Source organism: Microtus oregoni, unplaced genomic scaffold (genome assembly GCF_018167655.1).
Source record: "Microtus oregoni isolate MIOR12 unplaced genomic scaffold, Mior012 000012F_ref0000307, whole genome shotgun sequence".
Classification (NCBI taxonomy): Eukaryota; Metazoa; Chordata; class Mammalia; order Rodentia; family Cricetidae; genus Microtus; species Microtus oregoni.
In genome coordinates this window covers 19,864,547-19,885,031 of record NW_024543071.1, presented here as the reverse complement: position 1 = coordinate 19,885,031, position 20,485 = coordinate 19,864,547, and the positions used below count along the sequence as shown (strand labels likewise).

Here is a 20,485-nt window from a genome sequence, read left to right as displayed (position 1 = left end):
CATTATAAATTAAATTATGTTGAGTAGTTCACTTTACTCCGAGGTCAAGAAGTAGGGTATGTAACAACAGGCTTCCTTCTACGGTGTAGAATCTATACCTGATTTTCCAACCAGACAAAGAGTTCAGGCAAGAAAATATCAGAAGTCAGTCAAATCTGCACTAACCAAACTATATGGCTAACAGGAATTCCCATGTATAGGTGTTGAGCAAGGGAACTGCTTAAAGAACCAAAGAGGTGAATAAGGGTCTTAAAACTAGTTAAAAGTGGTGAGGAAGCCAAAAATCACAAAGAGGACTGGAGAAATGAACCAGACTTTACCACAGCATAGCCAGCAGTCCCCTCTACTTATATATGTTGCTGCTCTGCAGGCTGGAGAGGTGACATCTTCATTTTATAATGACAACAATGAAGATAACCAGGTACCAATTCTGCAACTTCTAGACCCAGTGAGCCCCTTTAGCTGCCTCAGTGTCCTACATACTAGGGGACTCGTGTAAATTTTCCTGGAAAAAGCAGCATTCTAGACAAAGCCAGGGCCTTGTCAATCACAGGACTGACAGGCATAAGGGAGAAGGGTGCTGACAGTGGTTCAAAGCTTACCAACCAAGAACAGCAAAAAAAAAGTTTTTAAGAGAAATCTTGTTCACTATACCATTCCTTCCACTTTCCAGTACAATGTTTTGTCTTGAAAACACAAGTGGGGGCAGGTGTGGATGTTAGACCTCAACTTTCTGGCCTGCTGACTACTTCCATGTTCTCCAACTGTCTGCATTGTTTCACAATGCCTGTGTTGTCGCACGAAGTGTATGGGGCGTCAACATGAACTCATTCATTATCTGACCGCAGACAACTTCTGAACCGAGTTACCTAACTGTGGAGTGAATTCTATGACTCATCTCTTGGCAGGCAGGCTGGAAACGACAAGTTATCTTATCCTTCACACTTTGGTCCACCTGTTTCAGAATGAAAAGAAAGCAAGCATCCAAGGAAAGTATATTTAATTTTTTATTACTTTAAAAAAATCCAACTTCAGGTAAATTAACAGACTAGATTAGAACCTCAATTGTATCTGATACATTATATACTGATTTCTATTACTAAAAAGCCAGTTAGAATACGGCCTACACAAACCCAGAATGAATACAAAATGGAAGTGATATGGGCAATCACCATGTCTTCCCTCCTGCTGACTGTCGTGCTCCATGGGGACTCGAAGGTTCAAAGTGAACACAGAGGAGAAGCCCAAAGATGCTTTTATAGAAAACTCTGCTGTCCTTCAGGCAACCCTTTTCCTCCTCGCATTAGCTCTTACTTACGGCACTTACAACATCCAGACGGCCTAAACTGGCGAGGCGAGGGCAAGTACAAACTGTGCCATGCCCTGTCCTCCAGAGCTTCACTATTTTACAGCGACCGTGAAGTAACTTTTTACTTCGTACACTGCACACACACAGGCTCCAGTAGGAATGTTCAGGTCACCTTCAGACATAGTCATACACAGGGCCTGCAGGTGTGTGCCACCCCCCTGTTCTACCCTTTCTGCAGAACTAGTCTAGTCCTAAATACACTTTCAGACAATCCTCCTACATTTCCCCTCCTCTGACCTCTTTAATGCCTTGACTGCTAAAATATCACTTAACTACAGAATTTTACATGATAGAAAACACAAACATCTGTGTTCCTGTAAATCACTACTCCTAATGCATGTTCCAATCAGTTCAACAGAATGAAGTTACTAAGAAGCGCTGAAATCTGAACTTAGAACCCAGATGGAACTGTAGTGCACAGGTTTCTACGTAAGGCTTTTGCCCCTAGAACTCCTAGAAGCCCTTCGGTACCATGGCCATTCCTGAACAAATTACACTAATACACTTTTCCCTTTTTACATTTGTAAAAATTCAGGAAATTTAAAAATAACATCTGCAAGACATTTGGCATAAAGTGATTAGTAAACATTTAGGAAACAAATGCTATATCAAAATGGGCACAATTTGTGGATAAACCCTTAAGTCAAGTGGCTTTTGGAAGAACTGGAATTTGCAACAACCACCTTTGGAAAAAGGGCCAGCCACCACCAGTGGGAAACATCCGAGCATTCCAGCCATGAGGTCCAGACACCACAAGACAATGATTCTAAGAGCATGGGTTTCTCTGCAAATCCATGCAGTATGCCAACCTATACAATACACTAGCACATTTGAGGTCCCTCCAAACAGGTCAGTTCCACTTTTTCAAAACCTACTCTTATACTTGGAGACCAGTATAGTTAATTTTCAGGAATCATGCTTAAAAATACAAAGTATATTCTTAGTTTTTGATAGTATTCAAATTATCAGCTGACAAACTAAGCAAATGTTAGTAAATTAGATATACAGTATTAATGGAGTACAAAAGCCCCACCTCCCAGTGAACTCAGACACTGTTTGAATGAGTCTACTAACCGAGGTCTAGGGAGAACTAAGACCTGTGACCTATATCTTTTTCAAGGTATACATTTACATCGCCCCTCAGTGATGTTATAAACCAACCAATACAAGTCTTTTTAAAAAGGATCTTTCAAAGTAATTTTTATTCATTTTAATGTTAATATATTTGGAAATTTATTTTTCATTGTAGACTTCAAAGAACTCCAGAGCTCAACCTAGCAGAAAAAAAACAGGTGCACCTGAAACAGCCATGTCCTCTGAAAACCTTACCTGTAAGATTATGAGAAACAAAAATTTTATTAGGACAAAAATTTGCTATCTAGTTTATATATACTTCATTAGACAGATGAAGTGTTGTTTCATTTTTAGAGACAGAATGTCAACAGCACAAGGTAGTGCTGAACTCACTCTGTAGCTGAGGGTAACTCTGCCTGCTGAATGCTATGACTGCACGTATGTCCCATCACACCCGGTTTGTACAGTGTGGGGGTCAAACCAGGGCTTTGTGTAAGCGAGGCAAGCACTCTAACTGAGCTACATCCAAACCTGTGGACTAAATGTTCTTGTATTAAAAGTACTTTACATGTTTAAAAGTTACATGATAGAAATAAACAGTGCCTTTCAGTTTAAGGTCCTAAGGGCAGGTGAGAAAGAGAAGATGCTGACAATTAGCTGACGTTGCAGCTGAGATTCTGACCTGAAGATGACCGACCACAGCTCACTAAGGTCAAGAGTCCAAATACCCTCAAGATGTCAGGCGCCTCAGGTAAAGACACGGAGCCCACTGATTTCTAAAAGCATCTAACGTAACTGTGAATGCGTGAGTTTTACATTCAAGTTTAAAGCAGATGATTTGAGTCTTTCGAAAAACACAGATATACAGTACAGTTTGGGGGTATCTGCAGAGCACAGTACTGAATTAGAAACTCAATGGTTCTAGGAAAACTTTGCAATATGGGCAGATTCAGAAATATATGTGCAAATTATAATAATTTGAGATTTCTGTAGCCTTCATCTGTTTACCCACTGAATGAGATAATGTTCTTAGATTAGCCACTTATATTCCCTTCTATTCTACATGATGCAGCAATCCAATGAATGTTTCTATTTGTACGTCACAATTTCATAGAAAGAGTTTTATCACTCATTTTGTAAGTATCCATAGTCAGGTTTCTGGACTTTGTTCTTTTTATTATATATTTATTTGGACCGGTCTTACAGAGTAGCACACAACTCACAGAGTGGCTTTTAACTCACTCTGTAGCTCAGTTCTCAAATTCATTGCAACCTGTCTTAGCTTCCCTGGTGCTGGGATTATAGATATAAACTAGCACATCTGGCTCTGTGTTTGGGGATTTTAAAGTGTGGGTCCTCTGCATTTGAAAAGTATGCTTCGTAGTGTACTGCCTTTTGAGCAAATACCTTCAAATTATAAACACATCTATTGTCACAAAACCATTTGGTCAGGAAATTTTATTTGAACATTCTAAAGCAATAATGCTTTAGATGTTACTTAAATGTCCCAGACAGGATTAACAAAATTAAATGTTTCTAAATTACAAATTTAGCTCAAGGAGAAGTTTCATAAAAGAAGAAGACAACCCCTCCCAAAAGAAGTGTGACACACACATTTTGAAGAAACCCCAACGTTTCATGCAATGGTAGGCAAGATGTAAAAAGCCACCCAGACCCACACATTTCTACACCAATCATCCCAAAAGTCCTCCAGTCAATCTGTACATCCAAATGCATCCAGAAACCTACACCTACACGACATTATTAATGTTATATACACTTATTGACCCACCCTTATTTTTTTTTTAATAATTTCTTATGTAAAGCCTTCATTGAAACCCAAAAAAAGATGTAAGACTAACTTGGGGAAGGGAGGGAAAGATAATCACTTTAGACATTCAGTTAAAATGTAATTTATCTAAATCTCCAGATGTTTCATAAAACAAGTATCTTGATTTAACACTTTGCTTGCTAACTGTACAGTAAATTGCTTTATAGAGAGTACACCTCTATTTTCATACTGTATTTTCTTTGGATGGAATTGAGATATTATAACTGGTTAATTTTAAGATAAATAAATGAGGTTGATCCAACTAAGATTAAGATGACAGAAGATAAATCCCATGCAGAATTTAATAGTTTTTAATTTTGCTTTAAAAAAAAGATGCAGTTGAATGGAGGGACGACCAAAAACAGGTCAAAAACAACCCAGGTTCAATATATAAAAATGTCCCACAATAGATCAACAATGGCAGTAAAAATAAGAGAAAAAATATTCTTTCTGGAACATCATTTTTCAATAACATAGAAACACCAAGTGCCAAGAAGATTTCTACTCATGGAATCTTAGCATCCAAGTTTCCCTCTAGTTCTTTTGTTGAAACAAATGCTTTAAATAAACTATTTGTCCTCTTCACTGAAGAGAGCTGGTCTATTCCATCTTTAATGAGCTAGTTTAGGGAAGATTAGCCATGTACTGTAGTAATGCCTACTGCATAAAATCCAAGCATTTGCTGTGAACAGTTGGAGAAAGCAGACAGTAAGAACCTAGGATCAATGGAAACAGATGTTACTCTAAGCCATCCGTGAAAGAGACCCACAAGTACCCAGTGTTAAGCCCAAATCCCTTCTTGCGCTTATTTTTCTTTTCTGTGCAAGTTCCACCCTCATGAAAGAGAAACTGATCCGAAGCTCCAGGTTGTCTCAGGTGTCTAGTCAATTTTCACATTAGTATAGATTTTTCGAACAAAGGCACTTGTTCCCATGTAACCGATTGCTCCTGCAAAAATAAAACAATGTATTCTGAAACAAATATAGTGAGATCAGGGTCTGCCATTTACAAATATCAGATGTTCTCTGTTCTAGAGAGTTTCATACCTTTTTTAGGGTAATGTCTTTCTTTATATTAGTATTCTCCCCAAATCTCTTAAATGCTATCATTTGCTTTGCAAAGCATCTGTTATAGCCAAACCCTAACCTATTATTTAGAATCAAATCACAATTATCACTTGTATTGTCAGTAACTGTGGAATTAAAATATAACTCATGAAAGAAAGACTAACTTGATAATGACAAGTTCAGCCCATTAAAGCAATACTTTGTTTTTTTCAGACACAGTCTTGCTATATAGCCCAGGCTTTCCTTGAATTCTGGAATCTTCTGCCTCAGCCTCCTGGGTGCTAGTATCAGAAGAGTGAATGAACATTCATGGCAATATCTAGATGTTTCCAAAAACTTACAGAGCCATAAGACGTAATGAGGGAGGATTTTGGGAATTTAGAGAAGCATGACCCAGTGGTGTTGCAACTCTAGAAAAAGATCCTATTTAAGTTATAAAAGCTGTAAAGGTTGGCAGGAGACTGGACCGAGAGATAGGTAAGTGGGTCGGAAGTTTCAAACAATAAACCTCAAAGTGGGGCTCAAAATTTCAGAAAGCAGAGGGTAATGAAATATTTACCCTCTGTGTCTAAGAGCACCTAGCACAAGAAAGTTACCCAATCACTATTTGCTGAATAAACTGAATGGATGAATAAACCAAATAGTCTTCTTAGACAAATAACTGAGACTTTTTTAAAAGAAAAACAAACAAACAAAAAAAAAAAAAAACCTCGGTGTCTTTTAGAATAGCTAGTCAATGACCATTCTTCACTGGATTTATTCCTTAAACTTTTAAATTACATCTCCTATGTGTTACTAGTACACACACACACACACACACACACACACACACACTAACTAGTCACTTTTCTAACAGTACTAGAGATTGAACCCAAAGGTTTTTACATGTTAGACAAGCACTCTGAGCTACACCCCCAACCATGAACCGATTTCTCATCAAATTGATCTATCTCAAGGTAACAAAACAGATGAAGTAAAGAAGACTCTTTTTATAAACAAATCTCTGCTAATAATCAGGAGTAAGCGTTACAAGATTATAACAACCAATGAATTACTTTAAGTAGGCAATAATTATCAAAGGCTTTTAACTTCACACACACATCACATATCTCCCAATAAAAACCTACAACCAGGGGGCTGGAGAGATGGCTCAGCAGTTAAGAGCATTGCCTGCTCTTCCAAAGGTCCTGAGTTCAATTCCCAGCAACCACATGGTGGCTCACAACCATCTGTAATGAGGTCTGGTGTCCTCTTCTGGCCTTCAGGCATACACGCAGAAAGAATATTGTATACATAATAAATAAATAAATAAATAAATAAATAAATAAATAAATAGAAAAAAAAAACCTACAACCACCTGTTGAAGTATTCTTGGATTCCTGTTGAGCATTGAGTACAACATGTTATTGTTGCTTGAACTACTAGTTTACAAAAGGCTTGGAGTAGAGAGGTGTATGGCAAACACCTCAGGGATACAATCAGCCAATCCACTGTGGAAACTACACAGACATGCTGCGCTCACTGCCAGTAACCCGAGCTGCCTTCCAACATGGCTATCTTCAGCAACATCTCAAAAACATCTGGGCAGAAATCATTCAGGCACCACCTTACACCTGCCGACATATAATCCCTTCCAATGAACATGCTTTAAAATGCCAATTCTCAACTGCATGTGACACCATACACACTGGTAACCCCAGCTACTCAAGAGGTTGAGGCAGGAGGATCACGTGAGTCTAGAAGTTTAAGCCAGGACTAGGCTAAGCAACACTGAAAGACAGTATCAAAACAAGACAATTCCCAACGTGAATGAGAAACTAACCATAGTAATTCTGTGCTCTGTGGTATCATTAGAACAGCTACAAAAGTAGAACTGAATCAAGCAATAGATCAGATTTTAAGGCAGAGTGAAAAAGACTGAAGGCAAACTTCTGGATTCATTTGGTGTTCCTGACAGAGCAGCAGAACAGAATGCCTTAACTTCTATTTGATTATTACTGGGCAAGGCATGAACAGAGGCCAGAGAACAACTGTGGCGCCAGTTCTCTGACCCAGCTTTCTGCGTCCAGGGCTCAGACGCAGGTTTGTCAGCCCAGAATTTCTTAATTTCTAAATCAGTGTTTTCCTGAGTCTGAGGTGCTTTTCTTGTCATGTTCCAAGAATTTAAAAACTTACCACACATTATCCCCAAGGCTGTGCTAAATACCGCCATATATCCAAAGTAAAATGATGTTTGAAATAAGCCATACATCCTGCAATAAAATAAAATAATATTAAACACATACATTTACTTTCAACCTGAGGCTTTACACTTCATTATTTAAAGGGCAAGTGCAGTTTCCTAGGTGACCCATGAGAGAAAACCTCCACTTACTTTGTTTTGAAAAAATAGTAGTAAAAGGAATACATGTAAACATAGATTGCAGTTGATGCGGCAGAGAGAAAACTTGTCCATTGCCTGGAACAACAAAATGAAAAAAGATTATGCCTTTGAAATGAATGGCATTCAAATTTTAAGGCAAAGAATTAAAAAAAAAAACCCTTTAAAATTCTAGTGTAGTTAAAAACAAATCCTTGTACCTAATGCTTAACTATTATTGACAAAAAGCCTGGGAACTAGAAACTCCAGCATCTGGTCATATCTGTGAATGACTTCAGACAAACCACTTCCCCTTTCAGACCCCAAAAACTCAGCATCAAGCACTTTGCAGAAATATTTCAAATAGGACTAAAAAATTTGGACTGATACCATTTTCTTATAAAATTTTCATCATATTTACAATTCTACTATCTTTCCTATTCATTCATTTTATTTTTTGAGTTAGAGTATCAATCTATAGCCAAGCGCCTCCCCAGTGGCAGGTTTACAAGTGTGTACCGCCATTCCCAGCTCCTATTACCTTAAACAGAACAATTTCTGTTAAATCTTTTCCTCAGCTTAACAGGCTTCAAAGGTAAACTTAGGATATTAGGATCCTCTCTGGGTGTGGTGGCACATAACTTTAATCCCAGTACTTGTGAGGCAGAGGCGGGTGGATATCTATAAGTTGAGGACAACCTAGCCTGTATAGTAAGTTCTAGAATAGCCAGAGCTACATAAGAGATCTTGTCCAGGTATTAGAGCTCGAGAGGTCCCACTGAAAGCACTTACCACCTGTAGTCCTCTGCATTTAGCAGGAAGTATGTGCACACGATGGTCACACAGACGGTCACAATGCACAGGATGAGAAGCACCAGCATCATGAAGCCATAAACATAGTAGATCTTATATGCCCAGAAAGAAGTGAAGATGAAGTACCTGAGAAGGGACAACGAGGGCGGCCTTGAAGCTTACTCTGTCAGTCCCCTTAACACTTGCTAGCATCCTTTCTACTCTTTTCCAACAGGTTCTCTTAACTCTCGTTTATTAAATTCTCAAAATATTTTTGTGATGTTTCTAAAGAACAAATTATTCTGGAGGCATTTACCTCCGAGCAAAATGACTAAATTAGAAGCCTAAACAAGTTAAAACGTCGAAAACGAGAACAGCTGCAATCTACATTCATAAAATAGTCATTTTCTTCATTCTTCCATTTTTTAAGAGGAAACATTACTTAAGTAATAGTTTTCATGTTTTAGAAAACATTCTGTTAAAAGAAAAATAAGTGATACAATTAAGAGTATACAGAATTAGAGAAGACGACAAAACAGGAAGCCAAAGTCTAAAGCAGATTGACACTGTCTTCAGGACAGTGAGAGAAAGAGTAGGAATATTTTTTCATTAAAAAAAAACAATAACAAAAATACTCTTGAAAGCCATTCATTACTCAAATCATCCTTAACTCAGAACAGGGTCTTTTACTTCTCTTTTTAAAATCCCTGTTTTGTAATCCATTTATTCCATCACATGCCCACAGGTTTCAACAGCTATTTACAGATCCCTTGTCGCATATTATGGGGTGACATAGAGAAGTTTGGAGGGAAGATGGAAAGGAGGAAATGATGCAATTATATTAAATCTCAGAAAGCGAACAGTAAAGATCAGCACAGTAAGGAAACATCACTGCGCTCTAGGAGATGGCTGGCTCTAAGACAACCCTGATCCCGCAGCTGTACACCATACCCAGCAAATCAGAGGAGGGAGTCCCCTGGTACAACTGGGTGAGGAACTGGAAAAGGAGTGAAAACAGGACAAGGACATGGGTGGGGTGGGGAGCAGGAGAAAGACTTGTGACAGAAAACATCAAGAGCAGAAGACTGGTTCTAGGTAGAGAAATCCAGTAAGTTAAACACACAAACAAAAAACTCTGGGGACCACAGAGACTGCTCAGCAATTAAAAGCACCAGCTGCTCTTGCAGAGGACCTGACTTCGATTTCCAGCACCTACATGGTCGCTCACAACCTCGAAACTCTGACTCCCTCTTCTGGCCTCCAAAGGCACCAGGCATGCACATGGTAAACACATAATGAATGTAGGCAAAAATTCATACGCATAAATCTAAAAACAAAAGAAAAAGCCCTCAAAATGTTCAGCATGGCTAGAACTTCAACAAAAGGGTATGAGCTAAGAGAGTGAACAGGATCGGTTCATTCTATGAACACCCAGCTGGTCACATCATGAAGGCAGTAACATATCGTTGCACTGAGATTCAAAATTCTTAGCAAAAGAAAAGTGACATAAGGAGACTAAAAGGTAAAACATATAAATAAAATAAACCAAGACAGGTGAAAAATGCCATGCTAGGAGGACAGGGTGTGAGAAAACCAATACAAGCATGACCTGAAAGAGCAGAGAAGTCTAGTGGAAGAGAGGGCAAAGGGAAGCAGAAAAAAGTATGACCTCTAGAACCAGCAGTAAGCGGTCAAGTCAGAGTGAGGATTATCAGCTGTAGGTACAGAGTTCCTTAACTGGCTTTATTAAAGAAGTCAGAGTGATCCAATCCAGTCTCCTTCTAGGTACCCACCAATGATTATAGTATACTCACAGCTGACAGGCAACAAAAGACAACTACCTATTTATATAGTTATATGTATGAGTTGTGCTGGTTATGCTTTCTGTCAACTTGACACAACTAAAATAATCTGGGGAGGGGAACCTCAACTGAGGAAATACCTCCATCATATTGGCTTGCAGACAAGTCAGTGGAGCATTTTCCTATATAATGAATGGTTGATTTGAGAAGCCCAGACCACTGCAGGCAGTGCCACCTGGGCAGGTGGTGTTTGGTTATACAGGAGAGCAGGCTGAGCAAGTCATGCAAGCAAGCCAGGAAGCAGGTTTTCTCTATGGTCTCTGCATCAGTTCTTGCATTCAGGTTCCTGCCTTGACTTCCCTTCATAATATACTGTGATTTAGAATCTCTAACTCTGTAAGTTAAATAAGATTGTTCATTAAAAAGTTCGCAACCTCAGTACTTCATTAAAGTAGTGCAAAACTGACTCCAGAGAGACCGCTTTGTCTGCTGATTCCACACCAATCTAGCATGATCTAATCCATACATTCTGTTATAACTAAATAACTAAAACCTTCAAAACATGAAAACATTGCCAAAACTTACATTTCAATAAAGATTGAACCAAAAGGTAAAATTCCTCCCAGGCAAACAATAACTGCAGGCTCCATAAACCTGGAAGATATTAGAATTAATAGTGTACTGTTAGTGTGGTTTCATAATACATATAAATCCCAACATAAAAAGGTGATGTTTAATACTTTAACAATTATCCCAGTGGATAAAGACAAACCAATAAAAAGAAAAACCAAAATCCGAAGAGGCATAAAAATGTGAGTGAGATTTCAATTAGTCATCGTTTGGAATCAATATTCTCTCCAGCATTAAAGCCTGAGGGAAGGATTTGAGGAACACAAATGGTTGCTACTGCAGAGCAAGAAGCACATTAAGTATTTATTCCTAGTTTACCAATTTTCAGTAACTTCTGAGAACTCTGTAATTTCTTACAGAAATTCAGAGGGGAAAGGGAGAAAAGAAAAAGAAGTTGCGATCCCTATCTGAAATGATTTTCAGAACTGACCTTCTTGACCTTAATCCACTTTCTTCTTGGCTCTCACTCTTTTCCAACAAATTCAACAATCAAGGTATTGACAGTTTTGCTTTACAGTGGGGCAAAGAAAGACTAAGAAATAAAATGCAAACTTCCTCCCTCTCCTAGCCAACATTCACTGAGTGAAAATCACTGGTTTCTATCTGGAATGCTGTCTCATGTTCTCCTTCCAGAAAGCACAGGCAGTTCTCAAAGCCTTCCCTTTGAATCCAGGAAGATGTGACTTTCCCCCATCCTCACTGACTCCTAACATCCCTCCACCGCGGGAGGGAGGGAGGGAGGGAGGGAAGGAAGGAGACCTAGCACTCAGAATTCATTCTCACATGATTAAAAAACAATAAGAGAATGGAGCCCCACACCAGCCTCCCTGCACCTAAAAGAGACTGATCTCTGGTATGCAAGGCAGGACTTGTTCACACCTCTCCACACTAACCCTACTTCTCAAAGATCTTCTGTGCTTTCTGACTAGGCTTTTCTTTTTACCTTTCTCTCTCCAGTAAGAAGCTGAACATGAGTAATTAATGGGCCCTATAATCTAATACTGATTTAGGAGAAAAGCAGTTTAAAAAGTGAACTGAAAACTCTTCAATCCAAAGTTTCTTACAGGCACCAATCTAACAAAGAAAAGCACACAATTCCTAAAAGTAGAACATTATTCTCTCTCTTAGACTGGGGGCCATGTAACTGAATGTGTGGGTTGTGAACAATTCAGCAAGAATAAAAGGTTTCGGAACATTCAATGGCCCAAAATTAAAACAAAATCAAACACATCTGAACAGTGTTTCTAACAGTGCTTGCCCATGTTACACTGCAGGACTTCACTGAAGCCTTGGTCCTGAACACTTGCCTGTGTGTGCCTTGATGCCATGCAACACCAAACAATGCTATCTGAGACACAGCTCAGATTCGAGCCTACTGTGTAAATGGCAATGTTTACTATCCCTACAAAGTCTGCTGCTTATAGAAACATCATGGTTTAATTACAGAAAACAAAGACTTTTAATATTTTTCCTATTATTATTTCTTAGCAAATAAGTTATCAAATTAGTATATTTTTGGATTATTTTGTGTTCAAATATTTACCACTGGTCTTAATCTTAATTCATTTCTCAATTGATCGACTTAATATGAAAATAAATGGGTCAATATTTAGAATAAAATATCTGATAGGAAAAAGAAATTATCAACAAGTAGTTGGCAGATTTTTCTATAATTCAGAGGGTTTCAGATTTTGCTGGTGATATGGTCTCTGTGTAACTACTGCTCTGTCAACTCTGATGCTGGAAAGTAAAAGAAGCCCTAAGTAGTATGTGAAGACCGGGTATAGCTGTGTTCCAATAAAACTTTATTTACAAAAACAGGCAGCAACAATAGTGGTGACACACAGCCTTTAATCCCAGTACTTAGTCTACAGAGTGAATTCCAGGATGGCCAAGGATACATAGATAAACCCTGTCTTAAAAAAAACCACCCAAACAAACAAACAAACAAAAACCCCTACAACAAGAGGCAGTAGTCACATTTTATCTGCAGCCTAAAAGACTTCTGAAGCTTTACTTTCCACCCACCTCTACACACTACTGTGTTTATCAAAGTTTTGACATGTCAACGGCAGCAATATTCAGAAAGCAAAATAAAGGCATGGGTTACTATATTCTTTACAATGTAGACTAATGAGAAAATTAAAAAGAACAAATTTAAATTTAAAAGTGTTTTTTGCATAAACACAAGCTGTTTCTAAAGTTGTACGTACAAAACAGCCTTAAAAACTTATGCACTGTGACAATAATCAAATAAGCTTTAGCATTCTCTTTACCATTTTTTCTCCGGGATAGGACGAGGCACAGCATTGACACGACAAGGGAAGTTGGGCTGACCTGACAGATTCCGGCCAAGTATTGTACCAACAAGATTTAGAGGAAGAATGACAAAAAAACAGATGCAACAAACGGCCACCTGTAAATTAAATAAAATGTGTGTGGTTACTCAGAGAACAAAAACACTAATAAAAACAAGTAAGAGAGACACCTGAAAATTCACACACAGCAATCACGGAGAAAAGGTTAAGTTCTGAGGGCTAAACTGGTACAAGGAATGCACCACTGGAAACAGGAAAGATGCTCACAGCAAATCACACACAAGTAAACTCTTCCCTCTGCACCGTTAGCTCCCACTATCCCTAGCCTTCCACACTGCCCCCAATAAAGTACGTTGGGATCTCCTTTCCTGTCAGAGGCATGCTTTTATGTGTCTACCCTTATCTTTCATTATTATGACTAAATTACTTGGTTTTAGTTTACTGAGCATTCCAACCAAAGGCTCCTTTATCCAGGTACTGCCAACTCACAGCAGACACTCTGGGAGCGCTGCAGGCAAGCAGAGCCCTGCCAACAGAGGATGCTATGCGCAAATAAAATACCTCAAATTTTCTCAGGGTTTCAGAGACCAAACTATAGGATTTCTAAAAGACGATATACCAAGGAAAGCTCACTGCTGTTTAGTTTGGCAAAAGACTCCCTAAATAGGACAGTTTTAAGGACAAACTAGAAAAGGGAAAAAAGGGATGACCTGCATTGAATCCCTGGAAGCCACATGGTGACGGGGACGACAGACTTCTTCCTGCATGCTGCCCTCGGAGTTTCACCTGCGCCTTGGCACGTGCATGCCCCTCTCCCCACCATATGCACACTCCTGCACGCACGCACACGCACACACACACACACACACACACAGCTGCGTGTGGTGGTTCACACCTTTAATCCCAGCACTCAGAAAGCAGAGGTAGGTGAATTTTTGTGAGTTCAAGGCCAGTCTAGTCTTCAGAGAGAGTTCCAGAACAGCCACGGCTGTGTAAAGAGACTGTCTTGGGGGGTGGGGGAGAATAAAATAAAACAGAAGCACAAAAGATTTCAACATCCATTAAAGATGCATACAGAAATAAGCAATCCTCCCCCTACAAAGCCATCCATGTGACTGACAAGTCAACTGAGAAATGAAAGGCAGAACCCACTGCACCCTGACTAGATGGGCTAAAGTTAGGAAGATCGACTACATCAAGTGCTGGCACAGGTACAAAACAACTGGAATTCTGTTTTGCCTACATGAATATTTATACACAACTTGGAGAAACTCATTTTGACAGAAAGGGAGAAAGAAATACAAACAACAAACCCAATGAACAAAACCCCATCCTCACCACTAACAACACAACCCAAACAGAAGAAATACTACTGGATCAATTACTACACACTGGGAGTTTAATGTTACGAAACATTAATTATCCCTCCAATTTCTATTTAGTTCTTTTGAAAACTAACTAAGGTAATAGTTATAAAAGCACCAGGAACTACAAAACATGCTGCCCCCATCATAAAGAATCTCTAGATCTCAAACATCCATCATATGAGATCCCCTTAGACAGCACCTTCAGCACTCCACAGTGGTCAGACTGACACTTGACACTGTCTCTCACATCTCCTCCAGTGCAGTATGTGCTGCTGCACTGTGACATCCCAATGCTCCGAGCCTCATCACGATGGCTGTGACCACATTTCTTTATCTTGTCCACTAGGAGGCCGTGTCTACTTATGCTGTTGTGTTCTTCTAGTTTTCTAAAACCTACTCAAATTGGGAAATGATGGTGTTCTAGCTGTTTTGAATAAACGAATTCACACTAGTTCCTATAATTGCTTCCATCCTTTAAAAAATTAATAACCAATTCTAAAACCTTGTGCCTCATCAATATAAATCCACCCCATTCTGCAAAGTGAAATCTACTTTCTTCCTTTTCCCCTAAGAAAGAAAATTTGGGTCCAATTTCACAAACGTCTCTCCTGCCCATATGGTATCTCTGCTCTGCAAGAAAACATGCACATGAATGAGCAGACAGGACAGAAGGAACTGGGAACCCCCACACAATCAATTACATCATCTGGTTTAAACCTCATCCTTCTCCTCAAAGAATGTTCCCTTTCACTTTTCTTGTGTGAAAGTTATTTGATGAAAAAGAATGAAACCATTCGTTGGTTCCAATTCTGATCCATGTCCTAAGGCTTTCTTTTAGAGTATTTTATAAAATGCATCTGTTTACCGTTATTTATTCAAGTCAATTCAATTAAAGGAGGACTTATTTGTTTTGCTTTTTTTTTCTGAGACAGGATTTTTCTGTGTAACAGTCCTGGCTGTCCTGAAACTTGCTTTGTTAGACCAGGCCTGCCTCTGCCACTCAAACGCTATTAGGAGATGTGGCTTTATTTTAATTAGGTGTGGTCTTGTCACTGCAGGGACAAACTCTGAGGTCTCTTTTGCTCAAGCTTCACTCAGTGTGATACTCAGTCTACTTCCTGTTGCCTACAAATCAACATGAAGCAGCTTCTTCCCCAGCACCATATCTGCCTGCATGTTGTCATGTCCCACTGTAATGGTAATGGACTGAACCTCTAAACTGTAAGCAAGTCACCCCAATTAAATGTTTTCCTTTATAAGTGTTGCCATGGTCATGGTGTCTCTTTACAACAACAAAAACTGTAAGACATCCATCAATACAAAAACAAAAAATTACCAAAACACTGTGTGATGAAAAAAACAGAGGCAGGGCCTACTAGGAGCAGGTCACTGGGATGTCCTTTGGTGCTATCTCCCTGGTTGCTCTGTTACTACTTCCTGGCTGCCATAAAGCAAGCATCCTGTTCCATGACAACCTTTTACCATGAAGCTCTGCCTCACCACAGGTCTAGAAATAGTTTAGCTGACCATGGAAGGCTCGGAAGTCACCAAAAAAAAGAAAGTCTTCCTCCTTCCAGTTGTGTTTCTCATGTACTGTGATTAACTATGATGGTTACTTTTAATTATCTACTTGAGACAATCTAAAATCACCTGAGAATAAAGTCTCAATGAGGGATTATCTAGATTAGGTTGGCCTGTGGGCATATCTATAGTAGACTGTCTTGATTTTACTGCTTAAAATGAGAAGACCCATCCACCACAGGTGAAACAAACAATTCCTTAGATAGAGAATTCTTTTTTTGTTTGTTTGATTTTTCCAGAAAGGGTTTCTCTGTGTAACAGCCCTGGCTGTCCTGGAACTCACTTTGTAGATCAGGCTGGCCTCAAACTCAGAGAGATCCACCTGCCACTGCCTCCCGAGTACTGGGATTAAAGCACGCCTGGTGGTAGAGAATTCTTAACTGTACTGAATGTAGGGAAAGAGAGCTAGCACGAGTATACATGCATTAATTGGCTGCTCTCTGCTTTTGACCTTGGATATAACAGATGAGCAATTTGAAGCGCCTACCTCCTTGATGGACTGTCACCTGGAACATAACCTTTTCTCTTCTTTTGTCAGGATACTTTATCATAGCAATGGGAAAAAAACCAAGACACTCATAGGACCAAAATCCCTGTGTGTTAATACTTAACTCATTACTGAACAAATTTGCCAAAGAAAAAGATTTAGCCTTCTGCAAATCAATTTAATTTCCAGTATTCTTTCCCAGTGTCTGTAGTATCATTGCTATAACACTCCAACTTTGGGGGCAGTTATTGTATCTTGATGGTCTGACTCCAAAGTTCTTAAATGGTCTCTTCCATCTTGTAAATATTCTCTTGAAGGACACTAGACTTTACAATGTTACCATGAATTTCTACTAATGTTTATGAAACGTCTCAGGCTGCTTATTGTTCAACAAATTTAATCTAATAATAGGTTTTTTGTATAATTAGGTACACAAGAATAGAAGATAGAGTACAAAGACAAACTATCTACTTTGAATTCCACGTCAAGCTAGTCCTGGTAACAGCAATATTTGGATTGAAATCCAGATCCCTGGTAAAATTCTTACTTACTTACTACTTTTAGATAAGAAAGAAGCTTGAAAAAAAAAAAAAGAAGAAGAAAAAAGAAAAAAGCTTGAAATCACTAAAGTTAGGTTGGCTGTGAGTTGTGGGAACTTTGTTAAGATGAAGAATTAGCACGAAGGCCCTCTAGAGAAAGGACTCATGTTCATGAACTGGCAGAAAGAGCTAAAACATTAGGAAGAGCACACAGGATGGCCTCTAGACTGATTTTCAAACTAAGCTATTCAGTTAGTAGGGCACCTGGCTTCTCAGACACAGTTCCTATGATCTAGATTGATAGTTCTCAACCTTCATAATGCTGTGACCCTTTAATACAGTTCCTCATATTGTGGTGAACCCCAACCATAAATTATTATGCTGTTATTTCAATTTTACTAATATGAATTGTAATGTAAATATTTGCTATGTAGGGGATCTGATGAAACCCTGTGAAAGGTTTATTCAACCCCCAGGTTGAGTACCGCTAATCTAGATGATCTCCAGGAAAATCATTTCCACAGGGTCTGCACAAATAATCTGTGGGCCAAGGCTGCACATCAAGCTAACAGCGGAACTTGCCATATAACATCATGAGTCTCCAATGTGGTACTGGGTTTAAAGGCATGAAGGGATCATGGAGAGTACCTGAAGTTTGGCACAGTGTGTCAGTGTCAGGGTATCCCTGAAGAAAGCCAAAATGAGGTCATTGGCAAAGGTGCTACCTCATTGCTATGGAAACCCCAGGACTGAAGGAGTCATGGAGAGAAGTTGAGGCTTAGCACCATGTTGCCAGCAAAGGCTACTAGTAAAGCCTCATTATTCAGCACACTGGAGACATTCACCAAAGAAAGTAATCAACAAGTGTGGAATGGACCTGCTTGAACCCACAAGACAAGGTGTGTGTGTGTATGTGCGCGTGCGTGTGTGTGTGTGTGTGAGTGTGTGGGCGTGCATGTGCGCTGTGAAGGGCAGAGCTTTCTAGCTTGGAGCTGTGTAAGCCCTTTGGAGCCCAGAAATTGTGAGTCCCAGATTCTGGACACTGAGCTACAATATTTGACTTATACTGCTAGATTAGGAGTTTTCCTTTAACCTGGTTGTTCCTATGCCCTGGGTTCTCCCACTCTGGAACGTATATAACATGGTTTTGATTTTATGGGAGCCTATAATTAGGAGACTGGGTTTTAAAAGAGACACTGGATTTTTGAAGTGATGAAATTTAAAAGTATACTGCATTTTATATTATAATAGTAATAAAATCTTGGGGGAAAAAAGAAAAGAGAGATTATGATTTAAAGTGATGTTTGTCAAAGATGAGGAGAGGTATAATCTCATCATTAGCATCAGTTGTTCACCTAACACACTCAGGAAGAAGGAACCTCAGCTGAAGAACTATAACCATCAGAATGGCCTATAAACATACCTGTGGAGCATTTTCTTGATTGTTAGTGGATGTAGGGGTGCCCAGCCCATGTAGGCAGCTGGTCTTGGGATGTATAAAAAAAGACAGCTGAGCATGAGCCCAGAAGCAAGGCAGGAAGCAGCCCTCCTCCATGCTTAATGCTTTAAACGTCTACCTCAGATTCTGCTCTGGACCAAGTTGGTTTTGCTCAGTGTTTTATCATGGAAACAAAAAAGGAAATTAGAACACGTATTACCTTAATAAAACACTCATGCTTCTTAGTCTTTTTCTCTAAAATATATTCATTCATCGGTTCTCTCCTATCTCTAGTAAAAGCTATAAAGAAAACTTTTCAATTCACAGCATCAAGAAAATGTAGGGGTCTTAGGTTTAAATTTAATCAATATTTTCTGGAGCCTAATAAAAACTTTCCAAGACAGGGACTGGCTGAAACTTCAGTACCTCAGTAGGAGGAGGTTTTACAGAGACAGCAGGACTTGTAGTAGAATGGTTATAAGCATCCTGTTTTGAACTAAAAATTCAAGCAACTCACCATTGTTCCAAAAGGAATGGCTCTAGAGGCATGATAATAAATGGCTATGAAGTTGATGAAGAAGGCTGTGCCGCACACCATAGCTGGAATAAGGAATGCTCCAATAAACATCTGCTTTATCCATCTCCTCCCTGAAAGAAAAGGAAAGCTATAAAAAATCTGAGCTACACAAACATGCATTAATGTTAAAAATGTAGTCCAAATTATTTACTTAAACATTCAATAAAAGGTCACTAAATATGATATACTAATAATTGTTTCAAATAAATTACTTTTAAAAAGATCAGTCTAGCTCTTCTTTTGTAGCAGAAGTTTATAAAAGTAGCTGTACTGAAGAAGAGCAATGACCTGTCATATAACACTGATGTCTTTGTTTTGATTCTGCCACAAAACTGCGCTGAGCTTTTGTACATCATTTGTGATGGTTTGGATACTAAGCTAATTGTTTTTCTAGTTCTAAGTCTATGAGAGATTTTTCATTTTTCATGGTGGAATTACACCATCCCAAATATTAACATTCCTCCAAAGAAACTCCATTCTGAACTTTCTCTTCTAGTTCATTTCTTTTTCAAAGGAAGACTCAAGAGCCCTTCCTTCCCAATGGCCAGCATTGAAATCATCAATGACAGAAGGGGCGACAACTAATTAAAGTCAAAAACCACTGTTTTCTTTTTCTTCCCAAGATAGGGTTTTTCTGTGTTCCTGGCTGTCCTGGAACTCACTCTGTAGATCAGGCTAGCTTCAAACTTAGAGATCTACCAGCCTCTGCCTCCCAAGTGCTAGGATTTAAAAGTATGCACCATCCATGGCCCGGACTTGATCTACTGATCTATCATCAGACAGCTCCATCCTCACACTGTCCTTTCCTGTACACTGCATTTATCTGCTCAGTTGCAGACAAATACAAATGCAACTCCTTACCTACTTCTAGTCCCTCTGTCCCACACATACAATCAGTTGGCCAGCCTTCTGTGCTGTGCTTCCTACTGCTCCTCACCTCTCTGGAGACTGACCAAAACCCGGGTTATCCTTGGGTTCAGATTGGATCTAGAACACTGTAGGCTGGTGATAGTGAAAAGATCTGGAGCCCCAGCACAATGCAAACCTGAGACAAATGAAATATTCTCAATTCTCTGAGCTGACCTCTTTATTAACCTGAATTTTTAGGGACTGTTCAAACAAAACTATCAGCACACAGTCTCAAACAGAACACAATCTTTAAATTACACTTTCTCAAATATGACATTCCTAGGCCTAAGTCTATCAATATTTAAAAACAAGTACAGTATAAAGAAGTCTGACAAACTGTCCTTA

At 39.1% G+C, this 20,485-nt stretch overlaps 1 protein-coding gene across 1 annotated transcript in view; it reads right to left on the bottom strand.

Annotated features, from left to right (window-relative positions):
• Positions 1 to 3,886: 3,886 nt before the first annotated feature.
• Tm9sf3 (transmembrane 9 superfamily member 3) overlaps positions 3,887 to 20,485 on the bottom strand; it is a 51,964-nt gene continuing 35,365 nt past the window's right edge. Inside the window, exons 9-15 of the mRNA XM_041661054.1 lie at positions 19,172 to 19,302; positions 13,201 to 13,340; positions 10,880 to 10,948; positions 8,493 to 8,639; positions 7,716 to 7,799; positions 7,517 to 7,593; positions 3,887 to 5,222 (exon numbers count right to left, since the gene is read on the bottom strand). Of these exons, the coding sequence (XP_041516988.1) occupies positions 5,155 to 5,222; positions 7,517 to 7,593; positions 7,716 to 7,799; positions 8,493 to 8,639; positions 10,880 to 10,948; positions 13,201 to 13,340; positions 19,172 to 19,302 (716 nt within the window). The 3' untranslated portion in view covers positions 3,887 to 5,154. The remainder of the gene's footprint in view (positions 5,223 to 7,516; positions 7,594 to 7,715; positions 7,800 to 8,492; positions 8,640 to 10,879; positions 10,949 to 13,200; positions 13,341 to 19,171; positions 19,303 to 20,485) is intronic.